Source organism: Schistocerca gregaria, chromosome 4 (genome assembly GCF_023897955.1).
Source record: "Schistocerca gregaria isolate iqSchGreg1 chromosome 4, iqSchGreg1.2, whole genome shotgun sequence".
Taxonomy (NCBI): Eukaryota; Metazoa; Arthropoda; class Insecta; order Orthoptera; family Acrididae; genus Schistocerca; species Schistocerca gregaria.
Genome location: NC_064923.1, coordinates 758,858,513 through 758,883,161, shown reverse-complemented (window position 1 = coordinate 758,883,161; position 24,649 = coordinate 758,858,513). Strand labels below are relative to the sequence as shown.

The 24,649-nt window shown below is 40.6% G+C and overlaps 1 protein-coding gene across 3 annotated transcripts in view; it reads right to left on the bottom strand.

Annotated features, from left to right (window-relative positions):
• LOC126266719 (autophagy-related protein 2 homolog A) overlaps positions 1 to 24,649 on the bottom strand; it is a 492,161-nt gene that overhangs the window by 131,746 nt on the left and 335,766 nt on the right. For all 3 annotated transcript variants that reach the window (XM_049971191.1, XM_049971193.1, XM_049971192.1), the window contains one exon: positions 20,408 to 20,575. In XM_049971191.1, coding sequence (XP_049827148.1) covers positions 20,408 to 20,575 — 168 coding nt within the window. The remainder of the gene's footprint in view (positions 1 to 20,407; positions 20,576 to 24,649) is intronic.

The window sequence follows — 24,649 nt, the reverse complement described above, 5'->3', positions numbered from 1 at the left end:
GACATGCAGCTTTACTGTATGATTAAATGATGATGGCATCCTCTTGGGTAAAATATTCCTGAGGTAAAATAGTCCCCCATTCGGATCTCCGGGCGGGGACTACTCAGGAGGATGTCGTTATCAGGAGAAAGAAAACTGGCGTTCTACGGATCGGAGCGTGGAATGTCAGATCCCTTAATCGGGCAGGTAGGTTAGAAAATTTAAAAAGGGAAATGGATAGGTTAAAGTTAGATATAGTGGGAATTAGTGAAGTTCGGTGGCAGGAGGAACAAGACTTCTGGTCAGGTGACTACAGGGTTATAAACACAAAATCAAATACGGGTAATGCAGGAGTAGGTTTAATAATGAATAGGAAAATAGGAATGCGGGTAAGCTACTACAAACAGCATAGTGAACGCATTATTGTGGCCAAGATAGATACGAAGCCCACACCTACTACAGTAGTACAAGTTTATATGCCAACTAGCTCTGCAGATGATGAAGAAATTGAAGAAATGTACGATGAAATAAAAGAAATTATTCAGATAGTGAAGGGAGACGAAAATTTAATAGTAATGGGTGACTGGAATTCGAGTGTAGGAAAAGGGAGAGAAGGAAACATAGTAGGTGAATATGGATTGGGGCTAAGAAATGAAAGAGGAAGCCGCCTAATAGAATTTTGCACAGAGCACAACTTAATCATAGCTAACACTTGGTTTAAGAATCATGAAAGAAGGTTGTATACGTGGAAGAACCCTGGAGATACTAAAAGGTATCAGATAGATTATATAATGGTAAGACAGAGATTTAGGAACCAGGTTTTAAGTTGTAAGACATTTCCAGGGGCAGATGTGGACTCTGACCACAATCTATTGGTTATGACCTGTAGATTAAAACTGAAGAAACTGCAAAAATGTGGGAAATTAAGGAGATGGGACCTGGATAAACTGAAAGAACCAGAGGTTGTACAGAGTTTCAGAGAGAGCATAAGGGAACAATTGACAGGAATAGGGGAAAGAAATACAGTAGAAGAAGAATGGGTAGCTCTGAGGGATGTAGTAGTGAAGGCAGCAGAGGATAAAGTAGGTACAAAGACGAGGGCTGCTAGAAATCCTTGGGTAACAGAAGAAATATTGAATTTAATTGATGAAAGGAGAAAATATAAAAATGCAGTAAATGAAGCAGGCAGAAAGGAATACAAACGTCTCAAAAATGAGATCGACAGGAAGTGCAAAATGGCTAAACAGGGATGGCTAGAGGACAAATGTAAGGATGTAGAAGCTTATCTCACTAGGGGTAAGATAGATACTGCCTACAGGAAAATTAAAGAGACCTTTGGAGAGAAGAGAACCACGTGTATGAATATCAAGAGCTCAGATGGCAGCCCAGTTCTAAGCAAAGAAGGGAAGGCAGAAAGGTGGAAGGAGTATATAGAAGGTTTATACAAGGGCGATGTACTTGAGGACAATATTATGGAAATAGAAGAGGATGTAGATGAAGACGAAATGGGAGATACGATACTGCGTGAAGAGTTTGACAGAGCACTGAAAGACCTGAGTCGAAACAAGGCCCCCGGAGTAGACAACATTCCATTAGAACTACTGACGGCCTTGGGAGAGCCAGTCATGACAAAACTCTACCAGCTGGTGAGCAAGATGTATGAGACAGGCGAAATACCCTCAGACTTCAAGAAGAATATAATAATTCCAATCCCAAAGAAAGCAGGTGCTGACAGATGTGAAAATTACCGTACTATCAGTTTAATAAGCCACGGCTGCAAAATACTAACGCGAATTCTTTACAGACGAATGGAAAAACTGGTAGATGCAGACCTCGGGGAGGATCAGTTTGGATTCCGTAGAAATGTTGGAACACGTGAGGCAATACTGACCTTACGACTTATCTTAGAAGAAAGATTAAGAAAAGGCAAACCTACGTTTCTAGCATTTGTAGACTTAGAGAAAGCTTTTGACAATGTTGACTGGAGTACTCTTTTTCAAATTCTAAAGGTGGCAGGGGTAAAATACAGGGAGCGAAAGGCTATTTATAATTTGTACAGAAACCAGATGGCCGTCATAAGAGTCGAGGGGCATGAAAGGGAAGCAGTGGTTGGGAAAGGAGTGAGACAGGGTTGTAGCCTCTCCCCGATGTTATTCAATCTGTATATTGAGCAAGCAGTAAAGGAAACAAAAGAAAAATTTGGAGTAGGTATTAAAATTCATGGAGACGAAGTAAAAACCTTGAGGTTCGCCGATGACATTGTAATTCTGTCAGAGACGGCAAAGGACTTGGAAGAGCAGTTGAACGGAATGGACAGTGTCTTGAAAGGAGGATATAAGATGAACATTAACAAAAGCAAAACAAGGATAATGGAATGTAGTCAAATTAAATCGGGTGATGCTGAGGGAATTAGATTAGGAAATGAGACACTTAAAGTAGTAAAGGAGTTTTGCTATTTAGGAAGTAAAATAACTGATGATGGTCGAAGTAGAGAGGATATAAAATGTAGACTGGCAATGGCAAGGAAAGCGTTTCTGAAGAAGAGAAATTTGTTAACATCGAATATAGATTTATGTATCAGGAAGTCGTTTCTGAAAGTATTTGTTTGGAGTGTAGCCATGTATGGAAGTGAAACATGGACGATAACTAGTTTGGACAAGAAGAGAATAGAAGCTTTCGAAATGTGGTGCTACAGAAGAATACTGAAGATAAGGTGGATAGATCACGTAACTAATGAGGAGGTATTGAATAGGATTGGGGAGAAGAGAAGTTTGTGGCACAGCTTGACTAGAAGAAGGGATCGGTTGGTAGGACATGTTTTGAGGCATCAAGGGATCACAAATTTAGCATTGGAGGGCAGCGTGGAGGGTAAAAATCGTAGAGGGAGACCGAGAGATGAGTACACTAAGCAGATTCAGAAGGATGTAGGTTGCAGTAGGTACTGGGGGATGAAGCAGCTTGCACAGAATAGAGTAGCATGGAGAGCTGCATCAAACCAGTCTCAGGACTGAAGACAACAACAACAACAAGAAAGGTGTGCACCTTCATCGGCATATGCATGTCTGAGGCACTCTACTGAGACCGTCTCTAGTTTGTCGTCCTTTTCAGTCTGAAGATTGTGATTCTCTTTTGCAATTACACTGCAAAGTTCATAGTCTGGTGAAGTGAGGGTGGATGCCCCATATCATCCTCTGTGAACAAACACTCTCTGGTCTCGAAGTCTGACAGGACTGACAGGCTGAATGTTCCTCACTCTGATGCTGCGTTATTATGCAAACTCTGTACATTCTTTACAGACAATCAATTGTGCAGATGCAAGCAAGATTAATTCTCTTGGAACTCTCAGCTGCTCACCATAGACCAGTTGTGTGAGAGAGCGTTGTATGTCCTCCTCACTTTCATTCTTAAGCTGAGTAGGAATAGGGGCAGTGCTTTGAACCATGACGATGAGCTGTACATTACAGCAGTTCTGAGTGTGTGCTGAAACCATACTATCCTTCTGTTGCTGGCTGGATGGTAGCTTGTAATGCAGAGGTGACTTCAGCAGCACTGTAGTAAAAGTTCATTGAAAAGTTGGGCATCTAGTAAAATGTGCAATGATTATTGGCAAAATGGTTCAAATGGCTCTGAGCACTATGGGACTTAACATATATGGTCATCAGTCCCCTAGAACTTATAACTACTTAAACCTAACTAACCTAAGGACATCACACAACACCCAGTCATCATGAGGCAGAGAAAGCAATGATCATTAATTAGCAAATAACATTGTCCCACAGAGTATGGTAGCGGCCTTACAATGTCCACATGTATGTGACAAAATCTTGCTGACAGCGTCGGAAAGTGTGTAGTAGGTGTGAAGCCACCATGCTTGCTGATCTTATTATGCTGCCACCTCAGGCATGCACGTGCCCATGTGCAACAATCGTTTTGTATTCCAGGCCACACACCTTTGGCGGAGACTAACTTGGCTGTAGCTCACACTCGAGGATGTGCTAAGTAATGCAGTCCTTCAAAAACTTCACAATGATATTGTTCTGGTATGTAGTGTCACTGCATCCCTTTTGCTGCTACCTCACACCAAATTCCGTCCAGAACACTTGAGGGCTGATTCACGTCTGAGCTGCAATGCTGTTCACTGTTCCTGTATTAGATGGCACAAGGGAGGATTGAATGTTGCTATTGAATGTCCTATTCCCAATGAATGGAGTTTAAACTGGCACAGTTCTGAGACAGGCCATCTGCAACAAGTGTCTTTCCCTGCTCTGTGAGACACGTCAGTTGTGAAATGTACAATATACTCAACCTGCCTGTACTGACGTGGTGAACTGAGGGTAGTGTCTTGCTGAAGAATATCTACTACCAGCTTGTTGTCCATAAAAATTGCAAAATATCTCCCTTTGACAGATGTGTGGAAATGTTTGATAGCTAAGCAAATAGGAAACAACTTGAGAAGAACAGCACTATATTTTTGCTGCTGTTGAGTCACGTTTTTGTGGGGGGAAAAATGAGTGGCTGCCAGCTACCACTGACATTTTGCTGCACAGCTACTCCCACTGCTGTTTGCCCACTGCTGCCATAAGCACCAATGTGGTGCTCAATCTTGGATGCCCCAGGAGCATTACCTGTGATAGATATTTCTGTACATGCTGGAGTTCACAGTATTTTCCATTTTCCTGTATTATATCTTCTGGCTAGTAACACAGTGAGTGGCTCTTGGACAGCAGCTAGTTTAGGAAAGGGACATAAGTAATCGTTCAGCTCGGTATCTTGTACGTTGTAGGAAGGGGCATCTGCTGTACTGCTTTGACCCACTTACGCAAAAGAGAAAGGCCTTCCAGGAATTTAATCCAATTTTTTCCCAGTGTACACTTTTCTTCATTAATGATCATGCCACACTCTTGTCAGCTGTGAAAAAGCTGCCACAGGTGTGCAACAAGATGTTCTACTGAAGTAAAGAAAACAAGAATGTCATTCATACAGCAATATACAAAGGATAATTGCTGAAGCACCTTGTGCATGAACCATTAACGAGTTTGTGTGGTATTTCTGAGGTCAAATGGCATAAAATTGTACTTGACCAAGCCAAATGGTGTGATCACTGCTTGTTTTATGTCAGCAAGATGCGATGGGAAATTCCAAAAGTATCTTGGCACTCTCTATCACACTGAACATTTTGGCTTTGCTAATGGTGATGTTAAAATCAGTTACATTAGGTGCAGGGTAGTGGTCTGGAATTATGTAGGTACTGAGCACTCTATAGTTCCTCATACTCTCAAGGAATTATCTTTCTTATGAATCATGTGGACTGGGAGGCCCACTAATTTTTCAACCTGGTCACAATACCTGCTTTCAGAAATTGATCAAATGCTGTTTGCACCACAAGTAGCTCCTCTGGAGGCAGAGGGACTGACCTCATGTCATGCAGATATGGTTTTGAGCATTGTGTGAGCATTTCCTCGTGGCATGGAAGGGCTTGGTGAGTGCTGGAAAGCATTGAAGTAGTTACGAAAAAGTGGCTCTTCAGATAACGCTATGATATTGCCTATAGTATATTAATCATTATGACTTATGCGGTTCTTCTTGTGTGAAGCACATTTGTGCGCCCCTGGTTGTTGCGGGTATAGAATCACATTGATATACTTTGTGAATGGTGCGCTAGAGATGTCAGACGTCTCCATGTGGAGAGCCACGGGCACATTGCACTGCAATTACCAACTGCCTGTTGACCAGGTCTGGCAAAAGTTGACAGTTACATAAAATGTCCATCCCAATTATGGGAACAGGCATGTCTACACTCACAAAAGTCTGTGTTGGGTAGAAGTTTGAAACCAGGTGTATTACTGATTGCTTTTCACTGTAGTTAGCGATTCTGGAGTTGTTGACTGTAGTAGCACATGTTGTGATGTTGCCATCAGGGTGTCATGGTACTCCTTGGACAGACACTGACTTCTGGAACCAAGTCAATAAGAATCTGTTTACCTGACTAGTCCTGCATGAATAATTAGAATGATTGCCTGACTTCTGATAATGTGGCATTTGCACACTCTCATACCACGCTAATGTTCAGTTGCCAATATGCCTGATGATTCTGTGGGAAGGCATTCTTTCATTTTTCGCAAATTAGACTTTGTAGCATTTGTTGGTGTGTAGCCACCTGCACACTGAGTTTTGCCACTTATGCAGCTAGCTGCTCCACAGAGGGTCTAGTGAATGCATGCTGCTGGTGTGAAGTGTTCTGGGATCAGTGACATCAGCTTCCACAACTACGCATTTTCTCGAGTATCTGTCTTGACTGTTGTTGATTCTTGCACATCTGGAAACCTCAATTAAGCTGTTTGCAATTATGTCTGTCTTCTTTGCTAAGACTTGCACTGGGAAATCTGTTTTTTCTGCAACGATAGCACAAATGGTGGTTTGAAGTTTGTGATGCCATAATACATGTAAATACTGTTTAGACAGAAGTTCAAGGGCTGCTAATGAGCATAGAGTTTTGAGCACTTGTGATGGAGTCTTGTCGCCCGCATTTTCGTCTGTGAACATTTTTTTGTAATCACAGCTCTAGGGACAGTGTGTAGCACAGCATGAGAATTTCCATTAGCATAGCATAATTTTGCTGTGGCAAGGTTTCTTCTATTTCCTCTATCACTTCTAAATCCAGATGTGAAATCACAATATTAAATCTATAAGTGTTATCAGACACCCCAATACTGTTAAAATATGCTTTCAGCTTGCATGAACCAGAGCTGAGGTCACATTAACCAGAACACAGGAAGCTTAACATTTCCTTGTCATGCATATCTACTCCCATCTTGTGTACTTTCATCTATCATTCTGTTTTTTAATAGTTGTGGATGGTGATAGTGGGCTGAGCAGTAAGCATTGTTCATCCCAGTTCTAGTTTCTGGTGACTGTGTCGACAAATCCATTATTCCCAATGGTATTTTCACACTGTTATTCCCTGCTTTCCTTTTTTCGGTTTGTAACTATGGGAACCTGTCTTTTATTTCTCATAACATAAAATAATTGTTCAGTTATTTCATTAATAGCTTTTATTACACTTGCATAGGATAAAACAGAAAATGAGAGTAAACAATTATCAACAACTGTACAATGACTGAATCATGAAGGGATTACTAAAAAAAAAAAGGAATCTTGGTACAAATTTTGACAAGTAGAGCGTTGGTAACATAGATAGAGACCACAGTGCTTGACGCTTTTTCCAGACCAATATGAGGTCATGAGTATTAAGAAACCACCAATCTGAACCTGGCTCATTGCAACTGCAACTGCGGGTAAAAATGTGATGCGGTCACATACCATCTATAAACAAACAGAGGTCACCAGTTGACAAACAAGCCAGAGTTTAACAATTTTAACAGTTCCTCCTAGCCGAGGAGCCTCAGGTGTCCATCAGCCAATGACTAAAAATTATGTGAGTGAAAGAATCTATTCAGTTAAGCTTGTACACTAAGAAGGACTTGCATTCTTGCTTGTACATACCTCTATACTGTGGGTGGTTAATCAATCATGGCTTCCTTGTACCTATGGCTGACTGTCACTTAAAGTGTGACATGTAAGAAACCTGGGGGTTCGATTTGAGCAATAAGAGACTGGCTTCTTTTCATGATTTGAGTCAAAGTGATAGGCCAAGCGCGCTATTTGTTCCAGTTGTTCCAGTAATTTGAGTACCTAGTAAGCCTCACCTATGTTCTACGCTCACTGAAATTATGACCGAGTGTCTGTGCCCCTTGACATGTTCACGTAAAATCAGGAAGAAGCAATAAAATCAGACCAAGGTACCAACCAAGAAGCTCGTTTATTCATTTCTACCTCCATAGCCTGATACCTGTGTCTTTCTGTACTGTCTCTACCTACAGAGACCTGATAAAACCTCAGCAGTTGCCATTTCATGCTGTACACAAACCAATTGCCGAGTTGTTACCTTGCACGAAGCTGCTCGCATGCCAGAGAGTCGATGGACCTGAAAACTCCCACATCACTTCTGATTCAACTGAGGAATTCACACAAGTATATTGCGGCCCCTGTCAGGTTATGACATAGAGACTGGTGTCAGATGTGGGGTCCAGGCTTCAATTCTTGGCTGAGTATCTTGTCTACAAAGTAAGGTGTCTGAGTACAAAAGATAGGATTTTCTCTTAGGAGAACAAATCAGTTTGAGCTTTTGGCATAGATGGTGTCCCATATAATAGTTAGAGCAGCCCTTTTAATGTACAGCATGAAGTGGCAAGAAGGAAGGAAGAACAAGAGGTCTTCAATCTGTCAGCTATTCTGCACCACAGAATTAGGAGACTGCTGCTGACAACCCGTTGCCAGTAAACACTGAAAATGCTGTTGCAAGCAGTTACACCAGCTGAGGCTGGGCTGACAACACCTGAATCAGCAATGCAGGCATTCCACAATGTTTGCCTTCACAAGATGCCGACACAGAGCCCTTTGCCTGATCGACAATGACAGTGAGCATAACACACTGTGGCATAGAAACAAGGTCAGAAATGAAGATTAAAACCTTTGTGAGGGCAAAAGGAGAGGATTTAACATTAGGCACAAGTGGTGGATTTAGCATTAACAGTGGAAGCTGCAATCGCCTCTTGCAAAGAAATATTCGACGAATTTGGTGCATGAGAGACTACCGTTCAAGATGTAAGAAAGGAGGTCGTCATGCAAGGTACTGTGCTATGGAAAGACACATCATAAAAATAGATGCCATGCAGCCAAATCATCCGTCACCACCAAACCACCAAGGAGGAACAGATGAGGCATCATGCAGAGGTCATCACAGGGTCATAAGAAGTATACAATCGTCTCGGTGCCACAGGTGAAACACACAAGTACATGCGGGGGTGATAAGGTGAGATCTATAATATGTTATATTTGCTCAGAACCAGGACACACAATCTAACAGTGTAATGTCAAGAATAGGTCACCAAATTCAAAAATTCGAAAGCTGGGAAACAAAGAGACGGCATGAGTATGCACTGGCTGTGTGCGAGTGGACATGGAAATCTCAAGCTTTATAGTAGATGGTGCCATTCAGGTTAGCATCATAAAAGAGTCAGCAGTGGATAGTACGATGGGCACTGACATCGATGAGAGACTAAAACTGTGAGGGATCACTGAAGAAGAAATAGAAACACATGCAGCCACAATGTTAACATTGAGAACAGATGCTGATGTGTCTGCGGAGCAAAAGTTCCATGTGGTAGGGAACGAGTTAGATATCCCATATGAAGGAATTTTAGGCAGAGACTTCTGCAAGAAGCAAAAGGTCCTCATAGATTATGCAATGAAGATGTTATGAGTGAATGGCCAAACATTACAGTTATGAATGGAACATGATCATAACTATTGAATCTTGTGGACTGGGAGACAGCCACAAAGAGATGAACACCGCCCCATGAACTTGACAACAGGCAGCCTAGAGAAATGGATAGCAAGAATGATGGCATCAACAGGGACACAGGTAGAGCCAAAGACAGAACAGAGATATGAGAGACACCTCCAGAAAGAGAACCAGAACACATCAGAAGCACAGAGGCGCCGTAGCTAAAGGAAACATGAGAAAAAGTTGAGCAACAGATGTAAAAGAAAGAGCCCAAGTGATGTTATATGAACAGGCACACAAGAGGGTAAGATTGCAGTGTCAGTGACTGTGTGAAGAGACACATGCTGCATAAGTATTCTGAATACTACAGAAGAAGAAGTTACATTGAAGTGTCTTGAGGCAAGGATAGACACAGTACCTGCCATTAAAAATGGTGAGAAGAGCCACAAACATAGTACAGTCCCTGTGGACCAGGAGACTAAGTAACGGATTAGCATGTTAAAGGAAGTGATTCACGTAGGTCATTTTAACGAAGATGAAAGCAGTTTGATTTTTGAGCTATGTATTGCATACCATGATGTATTTTACTTCCCTGGAGACAGATTAATATACAAAAAGATGGTGAAGCATGAGATTAGGTTGAAACAGAGGTAATTTTAAAATCCTAAATATCCAGCTGTATCAGCTACTAGAGGCGCAAAAGGAGGACCTCTGAAATGAGATTGATATAATGTTAAGGGAGGATATCATTATGGCAAGCACGAGAGGGTTCAATTTCCCATTACTATTAATTTTGAAGAAGCTCAATGCTTCAGGGAAGCGAAAGCAGAAGGTAGTCACAGACTAACAAAGTTTGAATGACAAATGCATTAACACTGTATTTCAACTACTTGGATCGATGAGCTCTAGATAGCTTAGGGAAGGCCAAATACTTCACCAAATTGGACTGTGCAAAGGGTTATCATCAGATACTCTTGAAGGAAGATGAAAGGGGAAAACAGCCTTCTCCATTCCAGAAGAGATTGCCAATGGGAATAATAGATAGTGGGGCCAGTTTTCAGAGGCTGCTGAACACAGTACTAACAGGACGGCAAGGACACACGATGTTTGTATTTTAAATGATGTGGTCATTTTTGGATCTACATTGCAAGGGCATAATGCCAGACTTGGAGAAGAGTTTGAAAGGTACTGATCGCACACCTTAAAACTGTAGGTTGAGAAGTGTGAATTCCTCGAGGAGGAAATAACTTACTCAGGACCTATACTTATGACAGAAGGATTAAAATAGACCATCAGAGAGCGCATAAAATAATAGAATACCTGGGATCCAGTACTATTAAGTCATTAAAAAGTTTCCTAGGGATCATATCATTCTACAGATGTTTCATGAAGGACTTCAGCTGGATAGCCAAAACCACTACATGAATTGTTGAAGAAGGGAGATAACTATGTGGGGTCAACACACAGCAGGAACCAGATTCCCAGGAATTAAAAGAGAAAATAATAAGCCTGCTGATCTTACAGTATCCTAATTTCATGAAGCAATTCATAATCACCAAGGACAAGTATGACCTTATCCAAAACACTGACCTGTGCCAACAGAGGATACAGTACAACCGAGTAAGAACTTCTACCCATAGTGTGGGCAGTACGCCATTATTGACCTTATGTGTACACAAGAAAATTTATCGTGCACACTGATCACAAACCATTCATGTGGTTGGTGCGTAAAAGTGATCCTTCATTAGGATTAACAAAATTCAGAATCAAACTTTCACAATACGACTTCAAGATTGCATACAAAAAGGGATCGCAAAACACAGTAGCAGATGGATTGTCACACATACCAAAAGATCCTGCAGCAGTGTTGCACAGGCTGATGGAGAAGACCAAGACAATTAGTGACCAGTGATAAGGGAGGAAGAGAAATGAGCTGTTCTGAAGCAGTTTCTTGATTCATCTATATGGGGATACCAAGGAAACAGCCGCACATATGACTGCATTAAACTGTACAGATCATGGAGGGATATGAAGAAAGACATAGAAGATTGTCAGCAAAACAAAGCTACACAAAATACAGTGAAGATGCCCTTAACGTTGACTGAAATACTTACCCAGGTATTCGTTTCTTGGGAACGATGTGGTTGGACCACTTCAAATAACAGAGAAAGGGAACAGATGCACAGTAACATTCCTGGATGCCCTCACAAAATTTCTTGTAGCAGAACCTATAGCCCAACAGGACGCCAATATGATAATGTGAGTCATAGTGGGCAGAATAACTTGCAACTAAGCAATACCACCAGTACTACTGAGTGACCAAGGACCCAATTTCCTGAGTGACATTCTAAAGAGAGTATGTCATTTACTGAAGATTGAGAAGATTCAGTCTTCTGCATACCACCCACAGACAAAAGGTGATCACGAAAGAACACATAGAAAATTAACAGAATACCTACAGTCATTATGTGGGAATGAAGCAGGAAAATTGGGATGAATGGTTACATCTTAGCACCTTTGTGTTTACACAAAGGTGGTAAGATGTATCCATTCATCCCAACATTCCTAGACTGGGTTCAACCCACACAAACTGTTTTTTGGTAGAGTATTCAACATTTCTGAGGTCCTACAATGGGATCCTGCCAAAAAGCAATACAGTCGTGACAACTATGTAACAGAATTAAAGAAAGGTATGTGTCAGATGCATCAGATGGCAAGAAGTTTTAATAAGGAGTGTAAGGAAAGGAACCAGGAATATTACACTAATATGCAAAATCCCAAGGAATTTAAAGCTGGAGACAAAGTATTATTACATGATGAAAGCATGAGAAGAGAGAGGTCAAAGAAGTCAACAAGTCGATGGAGAAGGATGTGTGGACAAAATGTAGTACTACAGTTAATGAATAAGAAATTCATAACTGTAAATCCAAACAGACTAACAGAGTTCTTCTAACTTTAGACATACGGGGCAGTGACGAAATTGTGTAGGGTGTTCTGAAATAGAAGGAGAGAATGGGTAAAAACTCTCATCATTGACACGCAAGTTGCCGAAGCGGTGTCAACTGAGAAGACTTGTAATACAGCGGCCGAACCCCGAAGGGGATATCCCGGCCAATAAATGCCATATGATCATATATAAAAGCTGATGAAGAAAGATCTTGCATTCCCAGGGTATCGGTGAGACAGACACTAAGACTGGCCCTTGCAGACAGGCTGACCCCCGGTCACTTTGCCTCTATTAGCCCAACCTCGGTACCAGTAGTGAAGAGAGGGACAAAACAGAGAAGGAAGATGACAGTAAGTAACTTCAAGTTGGATTGTAAATATCAAGAGAGTAAAGATAATCCCTTTCACTTCACAGGTGCTGCTTGGAGCCCTTCTGATAGGTGGGTGGACAATGGTGGACAATGGTGACCTAAATCCAGTATAAGCCGGACGCTTACCAGATTTAGGAGTTCTGCACGTCCCCAGGAGTCTACTATGATGTGGAAGGACAGGTATAGATCACCAGCATCACATGGAAAATTGTGACCTACATAAATTTATGGAGGCTGGAGGAAAAAACTGATTAGACGATACACGTGGCACAAGCCACGACAGAGCATCAAGACAAATGGACCTAGACAGCAGGGCTAGGCACTACATAAGGGGCACTCTACAGTGAATGTGGTAGAATGGCAGAAGGACAGAGTACAAGAATCACAGGTTTTGATTAAGCAGCTGGCACATCATGAACATCAATCTAAGCAAGGGTACACTGACTTTGTGGGAGATGTGAGCAAACTTTTATTTGGTACCTTAAACGAGTGATACAATGAGTACATTAAAACCAGAATAAAACAAGTGGAAAAGGAACAGAAGCAACTATTGCACTTAAGTCAGGAGGAACTGACATTAGTAAAACCAACAATAGCCAACTTCAGCAGCACGGAAGAAGATCAGCAGAAGAACTCCAATATCCTATGAGCCAATATAGAGAAAATCTAAAAAAAAGTCTCCAAATTCTGGAATGAAACAGACCAGAGGATGCAGCGCATTACCTAAGAAACAGTATCCAATGCGCAGATGGCACAGTTGGTCACAATGTTTCAAGAGTTAAGGGGAGAATGTGAATGGCTGTAGGCAACCATCAGGAATGTACAGATGGGGCTACTAACTCCACACATTGTTAATCTCATGCAGGTAATAGAACACCCTTGAATAATCAGGGACAACACCAGTGACAAAAAGTTTCCCCCAGACCTCAAAGAGGAGAATGGGTATGAATTCCTCCAAATAATAGAAACTGATGTAATCTTAACCAATGGATACCACCTCTTTTCTTCTCATCCCATCTGGTAAGTCTCCCCTGACCCACGGTTCTGGGTGACTTTCCCAAAATCTACACCTTCTCCTAGACCTCTCCAGTCCTTTTCCTTCAACCACATTCTTTCCCCTTCAACCCTTCAGCCTGAAGAAGGAGCCACTGGCTTCAAAAGTTTTCCTAATTATGACCTCCTTTTACGTGTGTGTTCTTCTACCACTTGGTAAGTATATTTTTTATCTATCCAGTGATATTATTTTGAAAAAGGTCATTGTTTTCATTGTTATACTAACATTTGTATTGAAATTTCCCTTAGTGGAGAACCAGGTCTTTAATTTATACAAGGTATTACACCTCCCATAAGAGGTAAGGAATGGTATGTATATCCAGCTCCTGATGTTGACTATCAGCTAACAGATGACTTGAAGCAGCTATACGCCAGGATAAGTTAATCTGCACAGAAGTGGCACAAACCCATAAGATATGCAAAAACACATTCACAATCAAAATGACAAGGGACAGCAACCCTTGTGTATTAGGTTTGTTGAAACAACCAAAGAAGATTCTAAATAACTGTATCAAGACACCTGTATCGATAACGAGCATCATTTGGACCCCAGTAAGAGTGAATGAATGTATCCATGTAACCCCAGAGAGGAAAGACCAACATTGTTATGTGGCAGTCATGAACCAATAAATGTAATTGTGAAGGGAACAGGAAAACTGACATTCCTAACAAAGCGTACAGGATACGATGATCAGACTATACTACATACACAGCAGATGATACAGACTGAACAAGTACTCTGGAAATACTACCCAATATTAAAATGACCATGAAAGATTTCCCATCTGGAATCAGAATGGGCACTCAGTATGTCTGCCGGGAGGGGGGGGTTCATCTGAGATGTTGCCTTTGACTATCGAGCACGCAGTGTGCAGTCATCTACATGTTGTGCCTCATGTCGTCACCAATAATGGCTGTCGCATGGGTTCTGTGATGATCTTCATTTTGTACAGGCGGCTGGAGGAGGTAGTGAAGACTGCTGGCCTCATAAACAGAGTGCAAGTAGAGCTCACAATTTGCACCGTCATTCCTAGAGTTGATCAAGGTCCTTTGGTTTGTAGCCAAGTGGAGGGTCTCAACCAAAGGCTTCATTGACTCTGTAAGACGGTCTTGGCTGAAGATTTCTAGATCTGCATTATTGTGTGGGGATTTGTAGGAGTTCCCTTCATAGGTCAGGGGTGCGCTTCACAAAAGAAGCAGCTACTCAGTAGCAGAGTACTTGTGGAGTGCACATGAGGGTTTTTTAAGCTACACAGTAATTTGGAATAAAGTTCCTGAATTTACAGCACTCCAGGAAAGTTACTGCACTTTTCTATGGACTGAGAACTGGCTGAAACCCGAAGTGGAAAGCTCTGAGATATTTAGCGAGTCCTGGAATTTATATTGGAAAGACACATTAGAGGCCATAGGAGGGGGAGTGTTCATAGCAGTTGACAAAAATATTGTCTCTATTGAGGTCTAAATCGAGTGTGACAGTGAAGTCATCTGGTTGCATGTAACGGGTGCAGGTAAAACCAAGTTAATTGTTGGATGTTTTTATTGCCCACTCGATTCTGCTCCGACAGTTCTGGAGTCATTCAAAGAAAGTCTATGATCAATACCGTGGAAATACCCAGATCATGCAATACTGGTTGGAGGTGAGTTTAACCTGTCACGTATAGACTGGGATGTCTATGGAATCACTGCTGGGGGTACAGACAGACAGTCATGTGAAATATTTTTGAATAACCTTTCTGAAAATTGTCCTGAGCAGCTAGCTCGGCAGTCCACATGCAATGGAAGTATCTTAGACCTTGTAGCTACAAATAGGCCAGATCTTATTGACAATGTCAGTATAGAAACAGGGATTAGTAATCATGATGTCATTACACAAATATGATAAAAGATGTTCATAAATCAGTCAAAGAGGCTAGGAGAGTGTTTCTGCTAGATAGATCAAATAAGCAGTTATTAATATCTCACTTAGTGAACTGGCATCACTTAGTTCCAGTAGCATGGATGCAGAGGAATTGTGGACAAAGTTTAAGCAGATTGTAAATCGTAGTCTGGAGAGTGATGTGCCTAGTAAGTGGAAAAAGGATGGAAGAGGTACACCATGGTTTAGTAACAAAATTTAGCGGATGCTGAGAAAACAGAGGCTGTTGCACTCTCGGTTCAAAAGGGAATGCATAAATGGCAACAAGCAGAGGTTAGTGAAGATTCTTGTGTCTCTGAAAAAGATCTAAGTGCAAAGCATACCTTAGCAAAAGGTCTGGCAGAGAACCTAAGGAAATTCTGGTCGTATGCAAAAATCATTCCGTGGGTCTAAGGCTTCTATTCAGTCCCTTGTTGACCAGTCAGTAAGCTGTCCTTGACAGTGAGTGTTCATGAAACACAAGGGTATCATCAGGAGTGCTCCAGGAAAGTGCAGAAAGTGTGATAGAACTACTGTTGTTCTCCACATACAGAGTTATTGTAAATGATGGACCCATTTTCAAAAATTCTTATGTTTTTAAGTACAACTCCAAAATGAACAAGCTTTATACCAATGAAAAAAGAAAGTTTCAAAGTTTTGGCAGGCAGCGGCCAGTGGGCGGTGATGGCTTCAGAAGTGGCAGTAGGGCCATCATTTTCTTTCACTGTCAGTTGTGAATGAGATGGTAACTGCGGAGCACAGGGTTTTCTGTGTTCTTGAGTTTGCAAAAAGTGAGTCTCAAATTGCAGTGCAGCAGGTATTTTGTACGAAATTTGGTATTCAACCTCCACCCTATGTGAAGGAAACTGTTTACGGCCCACCCCTACCAACCACACTGAATGATCTGTGGAACTGGATAACTGCTGCCGTGCATTCAGTAACAGCAGATACGCTTTTGCATGTGTGAGACAAGTTTGGTTACCGCATCAGTATTTCGTGTGCAGCCAACAGTGATCACATTGAACTTTTATAACATTTATCACATTTTTAATTATTAAATAATTATTAAATACTAGTTAATTACAAATTATTAAATGTATTAAATTGATATCAAACATTACAAAAAAAGCTTTGAAACTTCCTCTTTTTATTGGTACAAAACTTGTTCAATTTGGATTTGTACTTGAATAAATATGAAGTTTTGAAAATGGGTTCATCATTTAGAATAGCCTGGTACATAAATGAACTGGCTGACAGGGTGGGCAGCAATCTGTGGTTTTTTGCTGGTGATGCCATGTGTATGGCAAGGTGTCAAAGTTGAGTGACTGTACGAAGATAAAAGACAAAATTTACAGTTGGTGTGATTGGCAGCTAGCCTTAAATCTGAAAAAAAAAGAATGTAAGTTATGTGGATGAGTAGGAAGACCAGACCTATGATGTTTGGATACAGTATAGATAGCATCCTGCTTAACACAATCAAGTCATTTAAATATCCGGGCATAATGTTACAAAGTGATATGAGGTGGAAACAGCATGTGAGAACTGTGGTAGGGAAGGCGAATGGTTGATTTTGATTTATTGATAGAATTTTAAGAAAGAATGGTTCACCTGTAAAGGAGACTGCCTATAGGATGCTGTTGCAACCTATCCTTGAGTGCTGCTCAATGTTTGGAATCCATACCAGGTCGGATTGAAGGAAGAGACTGAAGCAATTCAGAGGTGGGCTGCTAAATTTGTTACCAGTAGGTGTTATAGAGATGCTTCAGGAACTCAAATGTAAATCCCTGGAGGGAAGGCTACATTCTTTTCGAGAAACACTACTGAGAAAATTTAGAGAACTGGCATTTGAAGCTGACTGCGAACAATTCAACTGCCGGCATCATACATTGCGTGCAAGGACCATGAAGATAAGATACGACGCATTAGGGCTCTTACAGAGGCATACAGACAGTCATTTTTCCCTTGCTCTATTTGTGAGTGGAACAGGAAAGGAAATAAGAAGTAGTGGTACAGGGTACCCACCACCATGCACTGTATGGTGGCTTGTTGAGTATCTATGTAGACGTAAATGTAGATGTAGACCTAAAAGTAGTCAGGCAGCATATGGACGAATTAGAAAATAAGTTCTCATCTATTCCATCAGCAACAACTGCCACTCTCATAGATCTGTTCAAATCTAGATTTTCACAAAGTTGATAATTTAGCAAAAATGTGAAATTAAAGTATGGCTGTGGAATGTCTTGTGCGTACTGATGGAAGTGATGAGACCAAGACTATTTCTCAGATGGTCCATAATGGAGGAATCACAGATAGATAATACATAACAATATTATGAAAAGGATAGTTGTTACTCACCATATAGTGGAGATGTTGAATTGCAGACAGGTACAACAATTATGCTGTCGGAAAGTGAGTTTTTGGCCAACAAGACCTTTGACGAACATAAACAAAACAAAACAAAACAAAACAAAACACACACACACACACACACACACACACACACACACACACACACACACACACCTGACCACAGTCTCTGGAAGCTCGAGCCAGTGCTTTCCAACAGTCTTTTTTGTTGTGACTATCTGCAGCTCAGCACCTCTGCTATATGGTGAGTAGCAACTATCCTTCTCGTAACATTGTTACTTTCCATCCTGGATTTTCCATTGTTTGATAGATAATACATAAATATTTGTATTTCACTTGGCACTAATTTCATATAATTGCAATGTGAACTCTCTTATAATTTTTGTAATGAGGTTACTGTTATCTCACATTTTATATAAGAAAGTTGTAATTGAAGCAACAAAGGAAATACTGGGAGAAAGGAATCCTGGATACATGATGAGAATATTTTGAGCAGCTGCTCAATGCTGAAGATCCTGAAAAGTTTTCCCAGAAGGAATAATTGTAGAAGGTGTAGAGGAAGAAGCAATTGAAGTAACTCGAAAGGATGTAGATAGAGCAATTAAGAAACTGAAGGCAGATATGTTAAAGGCAGGAGGTGAAACACTTCAGAAAAGAGTTGTATAACCTCATAAGTGAAGTACGGAGAAAGGAAGTTAGCAACCATTATCCCACTTCACAAAAAGAACAAGGAAAGGAACAGAAGTAAATATAGAGGTATTTCTCTACCAAGTGTACCATATAAAATGTTATCATTAATAATTATTGAAATGCTGAAGCCTTTTGTTGAAGACATTGTTGTAGAGGGCCTGGCAGGTTTTAAGGCAGGAAGGTAACCATGTATCGAATTTTCACTATGAGGTAAATCTGGGAGAAGTGCTGGGAATTCAACCATCTGTTCCTGGTAAACATTTGTAGATTTCTCAAAGGCATATGATAGTATACACAGCATAAACATGTACAACATCCTAAGGGTGCTTGGCATATAAAGGAATTTAATTAATTTGGTGAAGGTGTAAACAGAAGAGACAAAAGGCAATGTGAAATACCAGGGGGAGCTATCCAAGGAATTCAGCATCAGAACAGGTGTGAGACAAGGTGATGCCATTTCACCATTACTTTTTAATTTGGTCCTGGAGACAATAATTCAGAAAATGAAAGGGAAGGTAAAGTGGTGAAACTAAATTGAAGAAAACAGATATTTGGATATGCAGATGACACTGCAGCCATAATGGAGTCACAGGAAAAAGTGGCAGAAACTGTAGAGGGCTTAATGAGAATGCCAGTAAGTTGTACTGAGGATAATATGGGAGAAAACTGAAATGATAGAAGTATCCACGGGAGCCCCTAATAATGTCCCTTTAAAGTTTGGAACAAAGAATATAGCCAGAGTGGAAATTTTAAATACCTTGCCACCTGGTTCAACAGTCATAGTAACCTGAAACAAGAAATTAATCATCATCTATCAATCAGTCTAAAACTTATTTCAGTCCGAAGCAGATAATGTCATCTAGAAATCTGTCAGTCAAGATCAGACTTAAGGCCAATAATGCAGTGATAGTACCGGCATTGTCATATGGGACTGAAATGTTAAGCACCACAAAAACGGATGCAGAGAACCTGGTCTCTGAATGGAAAATCTCAAGAAAAACCTCTGGGCCAACCTGTGAAGAGAACACAACGAGATATAGAGTGAACTGGGAACTGTATAGCCTAATGAAACAATTGAATGTTGTGCAGAAAATGAAGGCATGAAGAATAAGCCTGGCAGGCCACATTGCCAGGAGAGCAGAACGTGCCAGGCTAAAGCTGTGCTTATGGAAAAGCATGATTGTATTCATCCAATTGGAGGATCAAGGGAGCAATGGGAGGATGAACTGCAGAAGGACTTTCAGCAGTTGGGCACCTATGAGAACTGGATCCAAAATGCACAAGATTGCCGCATATGGAGGAACACTGTGAGGTCGGCACAAGGTCTTCAAGGTCTGTGTTAAGGAAACACAGTGATGACCTCATAATTTTTTCATTTTATATGTTTCAGCCTCAGGTTACACAAGTAGTGTCACTATCAGTTTCGACTTTTTACCAAGTCGTCATAATCACACTGTAAGTGCCTCTCTTGGCTCCTTCATTTGACAAGTTACTACACACTATGTTACATTCATCTGAGGATAACCTGATAAAATGTCAAAGTCAGTAACAATACCAGTTGTGTGACATGAGACTGAAAAAATTAAATGATTCTAAATTAACAAAAAATTATAAGTTGTCTTGCCTTGCTTTTACATGAACACTTTTCACTTCCTTTCACAGATAAGTTGGTACATTTAATCCACCGACATTAATGAATATATTTGGGAACCTAAGGGAAAGGTAATTATGATTGTGCATTAAATTTATAACTTTGCTTACCATGTTTGCATGTGATTGCTTTGGCCTTGTTTCACTAGAATACTGATAGAGAAACTTGTTTATTTGTGAAGAAGCAAGACGGTCTCTTAATTCCAGTTCATTAATTAAAAGAACTTGGCGAGATGCTTCTGTGGTTGTATCAGGATACACTTCATGCTGAAAACGGACCTAAACAAAAAAACTAATGATAACAAAATTCAATACAGAACACAATAATAAAAAACAAACATTAAAATATATTATTTGGTGCAAATTCGTCAGCACCATCTGATATTAATCTGTAGAGATAATTCTACTTGCAACGGGATCCAAAGCCACAGTAAACTTACCGCAAGAAATTAATCTCATACAATGGCTGGTTTTTTATATCCATTTCATATACTATGGCATTTCAGCTGTGTAGTAATTTTCAAATTAAATATGTCTTGGATTACAGTCATATAATTTCAAGTGTTATGGCATAAAGTCAGTGCTGGCAGGCCAGTCAGAAACAACAGAGAAGAGACGGCTGTGGGAAGAGGTCACCCAATCGCATGCTCACTCACTTCCCTACAGGATCACAATGGGACAGCAGCGGCGCCTAGGTGAAGAGGAAATAAGCATCGTGCCCGAATGGTGGCAGACACTTTGTTAGCCGATGCATTGTAGCCTCTATCATTAGAAATATCTACAGAACACAGATTTGTGTTTGTATATTCTGAAGTAGGGTGATCATTTTGTATGTTGGCCTTTGCTTGCGACACAGCTATCAAAATTAAGTATTTGTAATTGTGTTGTTTGTAATAAAACTCATTAATATGAGTTGTTTGATTGTTTGTCTAGCAAACCGAGTATGCAGGATTCCTAGACACAACATCATGTGTGGTACGTAGTCAGCTGGGCTTGCGAGCTGTAGCCATGACATCCATTTCAGTACAAACAGAAGAACACAGTGCAGACTCGTATGAGTTCAGTACTCTCTCAGACAAGTAAATGTCTCAACTGTGTACTACTGATTTTACTTAAACAGATATCATGGCTACAGCTCTCAAGCCTAGCCACATACACTGCACATGAAATTTATGACTGTAACCCAAAACGTGTCTTTAATGTGTTAAACATATTGCTTGAAAATAGCTGCATAGATAAAACACTGTAATATACGAATTAAAAATAAAGTGGATATAAAAATAGTCAATGCAGGAAACTAATTTCTTTTAAGATATAAAGGTAATGTTCACAGTAAGTATAACTACTTTCTTTAATTTATTGTTACACAGATAAAAACACAAATTTAAAGAAGAGACAATAGGGAACTGTGATTTTTACAAGTAATGTGAAAAAAATGACACATAACTACATGTGCAAAACACTTTATATTAAATAATAGTCCAAACAAAATACAAATTCAGGGTGTATCAAAAAGAATCATCTGATTTGGCATGTCTATACTTCTGAAACTAATGAACATATACAATGAATTTTGTTTTTTGACAAACGTGAAATTCAAAAAGTCCCGCCCCCTCCCCTCCCCCATAGGTGTTCAATATGTCCCCCTGGAGATGCGCGGCATACGTCAATGTGGTATTCAAATTTTTCCGACACTGCAGTGATCATGTCTTGAGTTACAGCTCCCACAGCTGTTGTTATGTGATTTCTCAGTTCATTCATTGCTGTTGGTAATGGAGGCACATAAACAGAGTTTTTTATTAACCCCCACATGAAATAATCACATACAGTTAGGTCTGGTGACCTGGGAGGCCAGTAATGTAAGGCTGAATCATTTGGTCCTGTGTGACTGATACATTGTTCGATAATCCTTTGATTTAAAAATTCACGCACTTCCAGATGCCAGTGTGGCAGTGCCCCATCCTGTTGGTAAATGAAGTGATTCTAAACAGTCTACAACTGTGGGAAAAGAAAGTTCTGACGCATATTGAGATATGTGCTTCCTGTTTCCCATGAAACTGCACAGAATACATTAAATTCTGGAGAGTCCCACACTTGTTGTACAGGTTCATGTGGTTGTTCTGTACCCCACATTCTCATGTTATGGTGGTTCATCTTTCCATTTAAATGGAATGTAGCCTCATCACTAAACACTAAGCATGGAAGGAAACTGCCATCCTCCATCTTGCCAAGAAATAAATTACAGAATTCCACAGTTGTTGTTTGTTGCCTTCAAGAGGAGCCTGCAACCCGCACTGTGTGAAATGTAAATAGCAAAATGCTTTCTGTTGTCTGCAACACCATTTTTACCAGAACTGAAGTGGGCGCACACTGCTGAATTTTGTATGGTTTCATGTGTAAACGTCAATGCAACACATGCCAGACAGACATCATCAGGGGCATGTTGAGCTGCATGGCAGATGGATTTCTGCTGCTTCCTTGTGAAACTATGATGGATACGTTTGACGTCTGAGTTATACACTTGGAGTCGGCCCGGCAATTTGCCTTTACACAAACAATCTGTTTCCCGGAATTTTTCATGCCATTGTCTAATGGTACGCAGCTTGTGGTCTTGCAGTAGTGTTCTCGCTTCCCGCGTGTAGGGTCTCGGGTTCAATTCCCGATGGGGTCAGGGATTTTTCCTGCCTCGAGATGACTGGGTGGTGTTGTGTCACCTTCATCATCATCATTCATCCCCATTGGGGTTGGAGGAAGGCAATGGCAAACCACCTCCACTAGGACCTTGCCTAGTACGTCGGTGTCAGTCTCCTGCATTGGCCCCTACACTCCTCAGAGTATGGGACATCATCATCATCATCATTGTCTAAGGCTCTATACTGTAGGAGGATCCACACCATACCTCGTATGAAAGTCAAACTGAATAGTTATTAGCGATCCGCACTTCGCAAAATGTGAAACGCAAGATGTTTTCTGTTGTCCCCAACACCATTTTTACTAGAACTGAAGTGGGTGCACATTGCTGCTACCTAGCAGGAACCATGTAAATCTCGAGAGTTTGCTCTTTCCAACAGGTACATTATTCACGCACATATCTCAAATAACATATTAGTTTTGATTTTTTAAAATCAGATGATTCTTTTTGATTTACCATGTCTAATGAAATTCGTAAGCTACTCAAAAAGTCACAAGAAAGAACAAAGCAAAATATATCTGGTGACAAAGGAAAACAAATGCAACCATCACATTCTTCTCCAGTTGTTTGGAAGAAAGCCACACAAGTAACAAATTTAAAAAATAAAAGGATGGTTTATGTCCAAGAATAACAATTTGACGTGGCAATAAGCTGATGCATACCCATTTATATGAAAGAGAGCCCTCTATAAAACAGTACAAGGTCAATAGGTAAACTCACACTGCAAAGAACACACTTTTGTTTTTCTGTAGATTTTTCCTGAATGTAATAATAACATCTTTAAATGACATCATGTATGCTTTTAGCTGTAACTGTTTTGCTGTGATAAATGTGATCACAATGTCATTTAAATAATTGTTAGAAGCTGTGGGCATGTATCAGATGAAGTTAACAATAAAAAATCTACTCACCAAGTGACTGACGGCAGAACAAACATTTAGAATAATTATAATTAGGCAAGCTATCGGAGCCAGGGACTCCTTCTTCAGGCAGAAGGGTTGAAGCCGAAGGAAGACTGGTGAAGGAAAAGGACTGGAGAGGTCTAGGAAATGGGTACATTTTGGGTAAGTCATCTAGAATTGCGAGTCAGGGGAGACTTACTGCACAGGATGAGAAGGAAAGACTGATTGTTGAGGACTGCATAAAATGAGATTTGAAAACCTGAGAGCTTAAAGGTGGAACACTGTGTAACTTGCAAGACAGAGATTACTGCTTGAACATGATGCACGAGTTAATAAAAGTGAAAAGCTAAGTGCATCGTACATAACGGAGGTACGAGATGGGTGGTTAAAATAGATGAGTAAGACAATGAAAGATGTAGAAAACTAAAATGGAGAGAAGAAAAGAGTAGTTAATATGAAGAAACTCTGAAATGGAAGAAACTAAGGTGAATGAAGACTAGGTGGGTGGCAAGAACCAAGGACATGAGGTGCACTAGTTGCCACCAGCGGAGTTATGAGGAACTGGTATCTGAGGGAAGACTCCAGATGGCGCGTGTGGTGAAACAGGCACCGAGCTCATGTTTTTCACGTTGCAGAGCATGCTCTGCACCAGGATATTGCATGTTGCCAGTATACACCCTCTGCCTATGCCCATTCATTCTAATTGATAATTTGGTGGTAGTCACACCAATGTAAAGAGCCGAACAGTGCTTACAATAC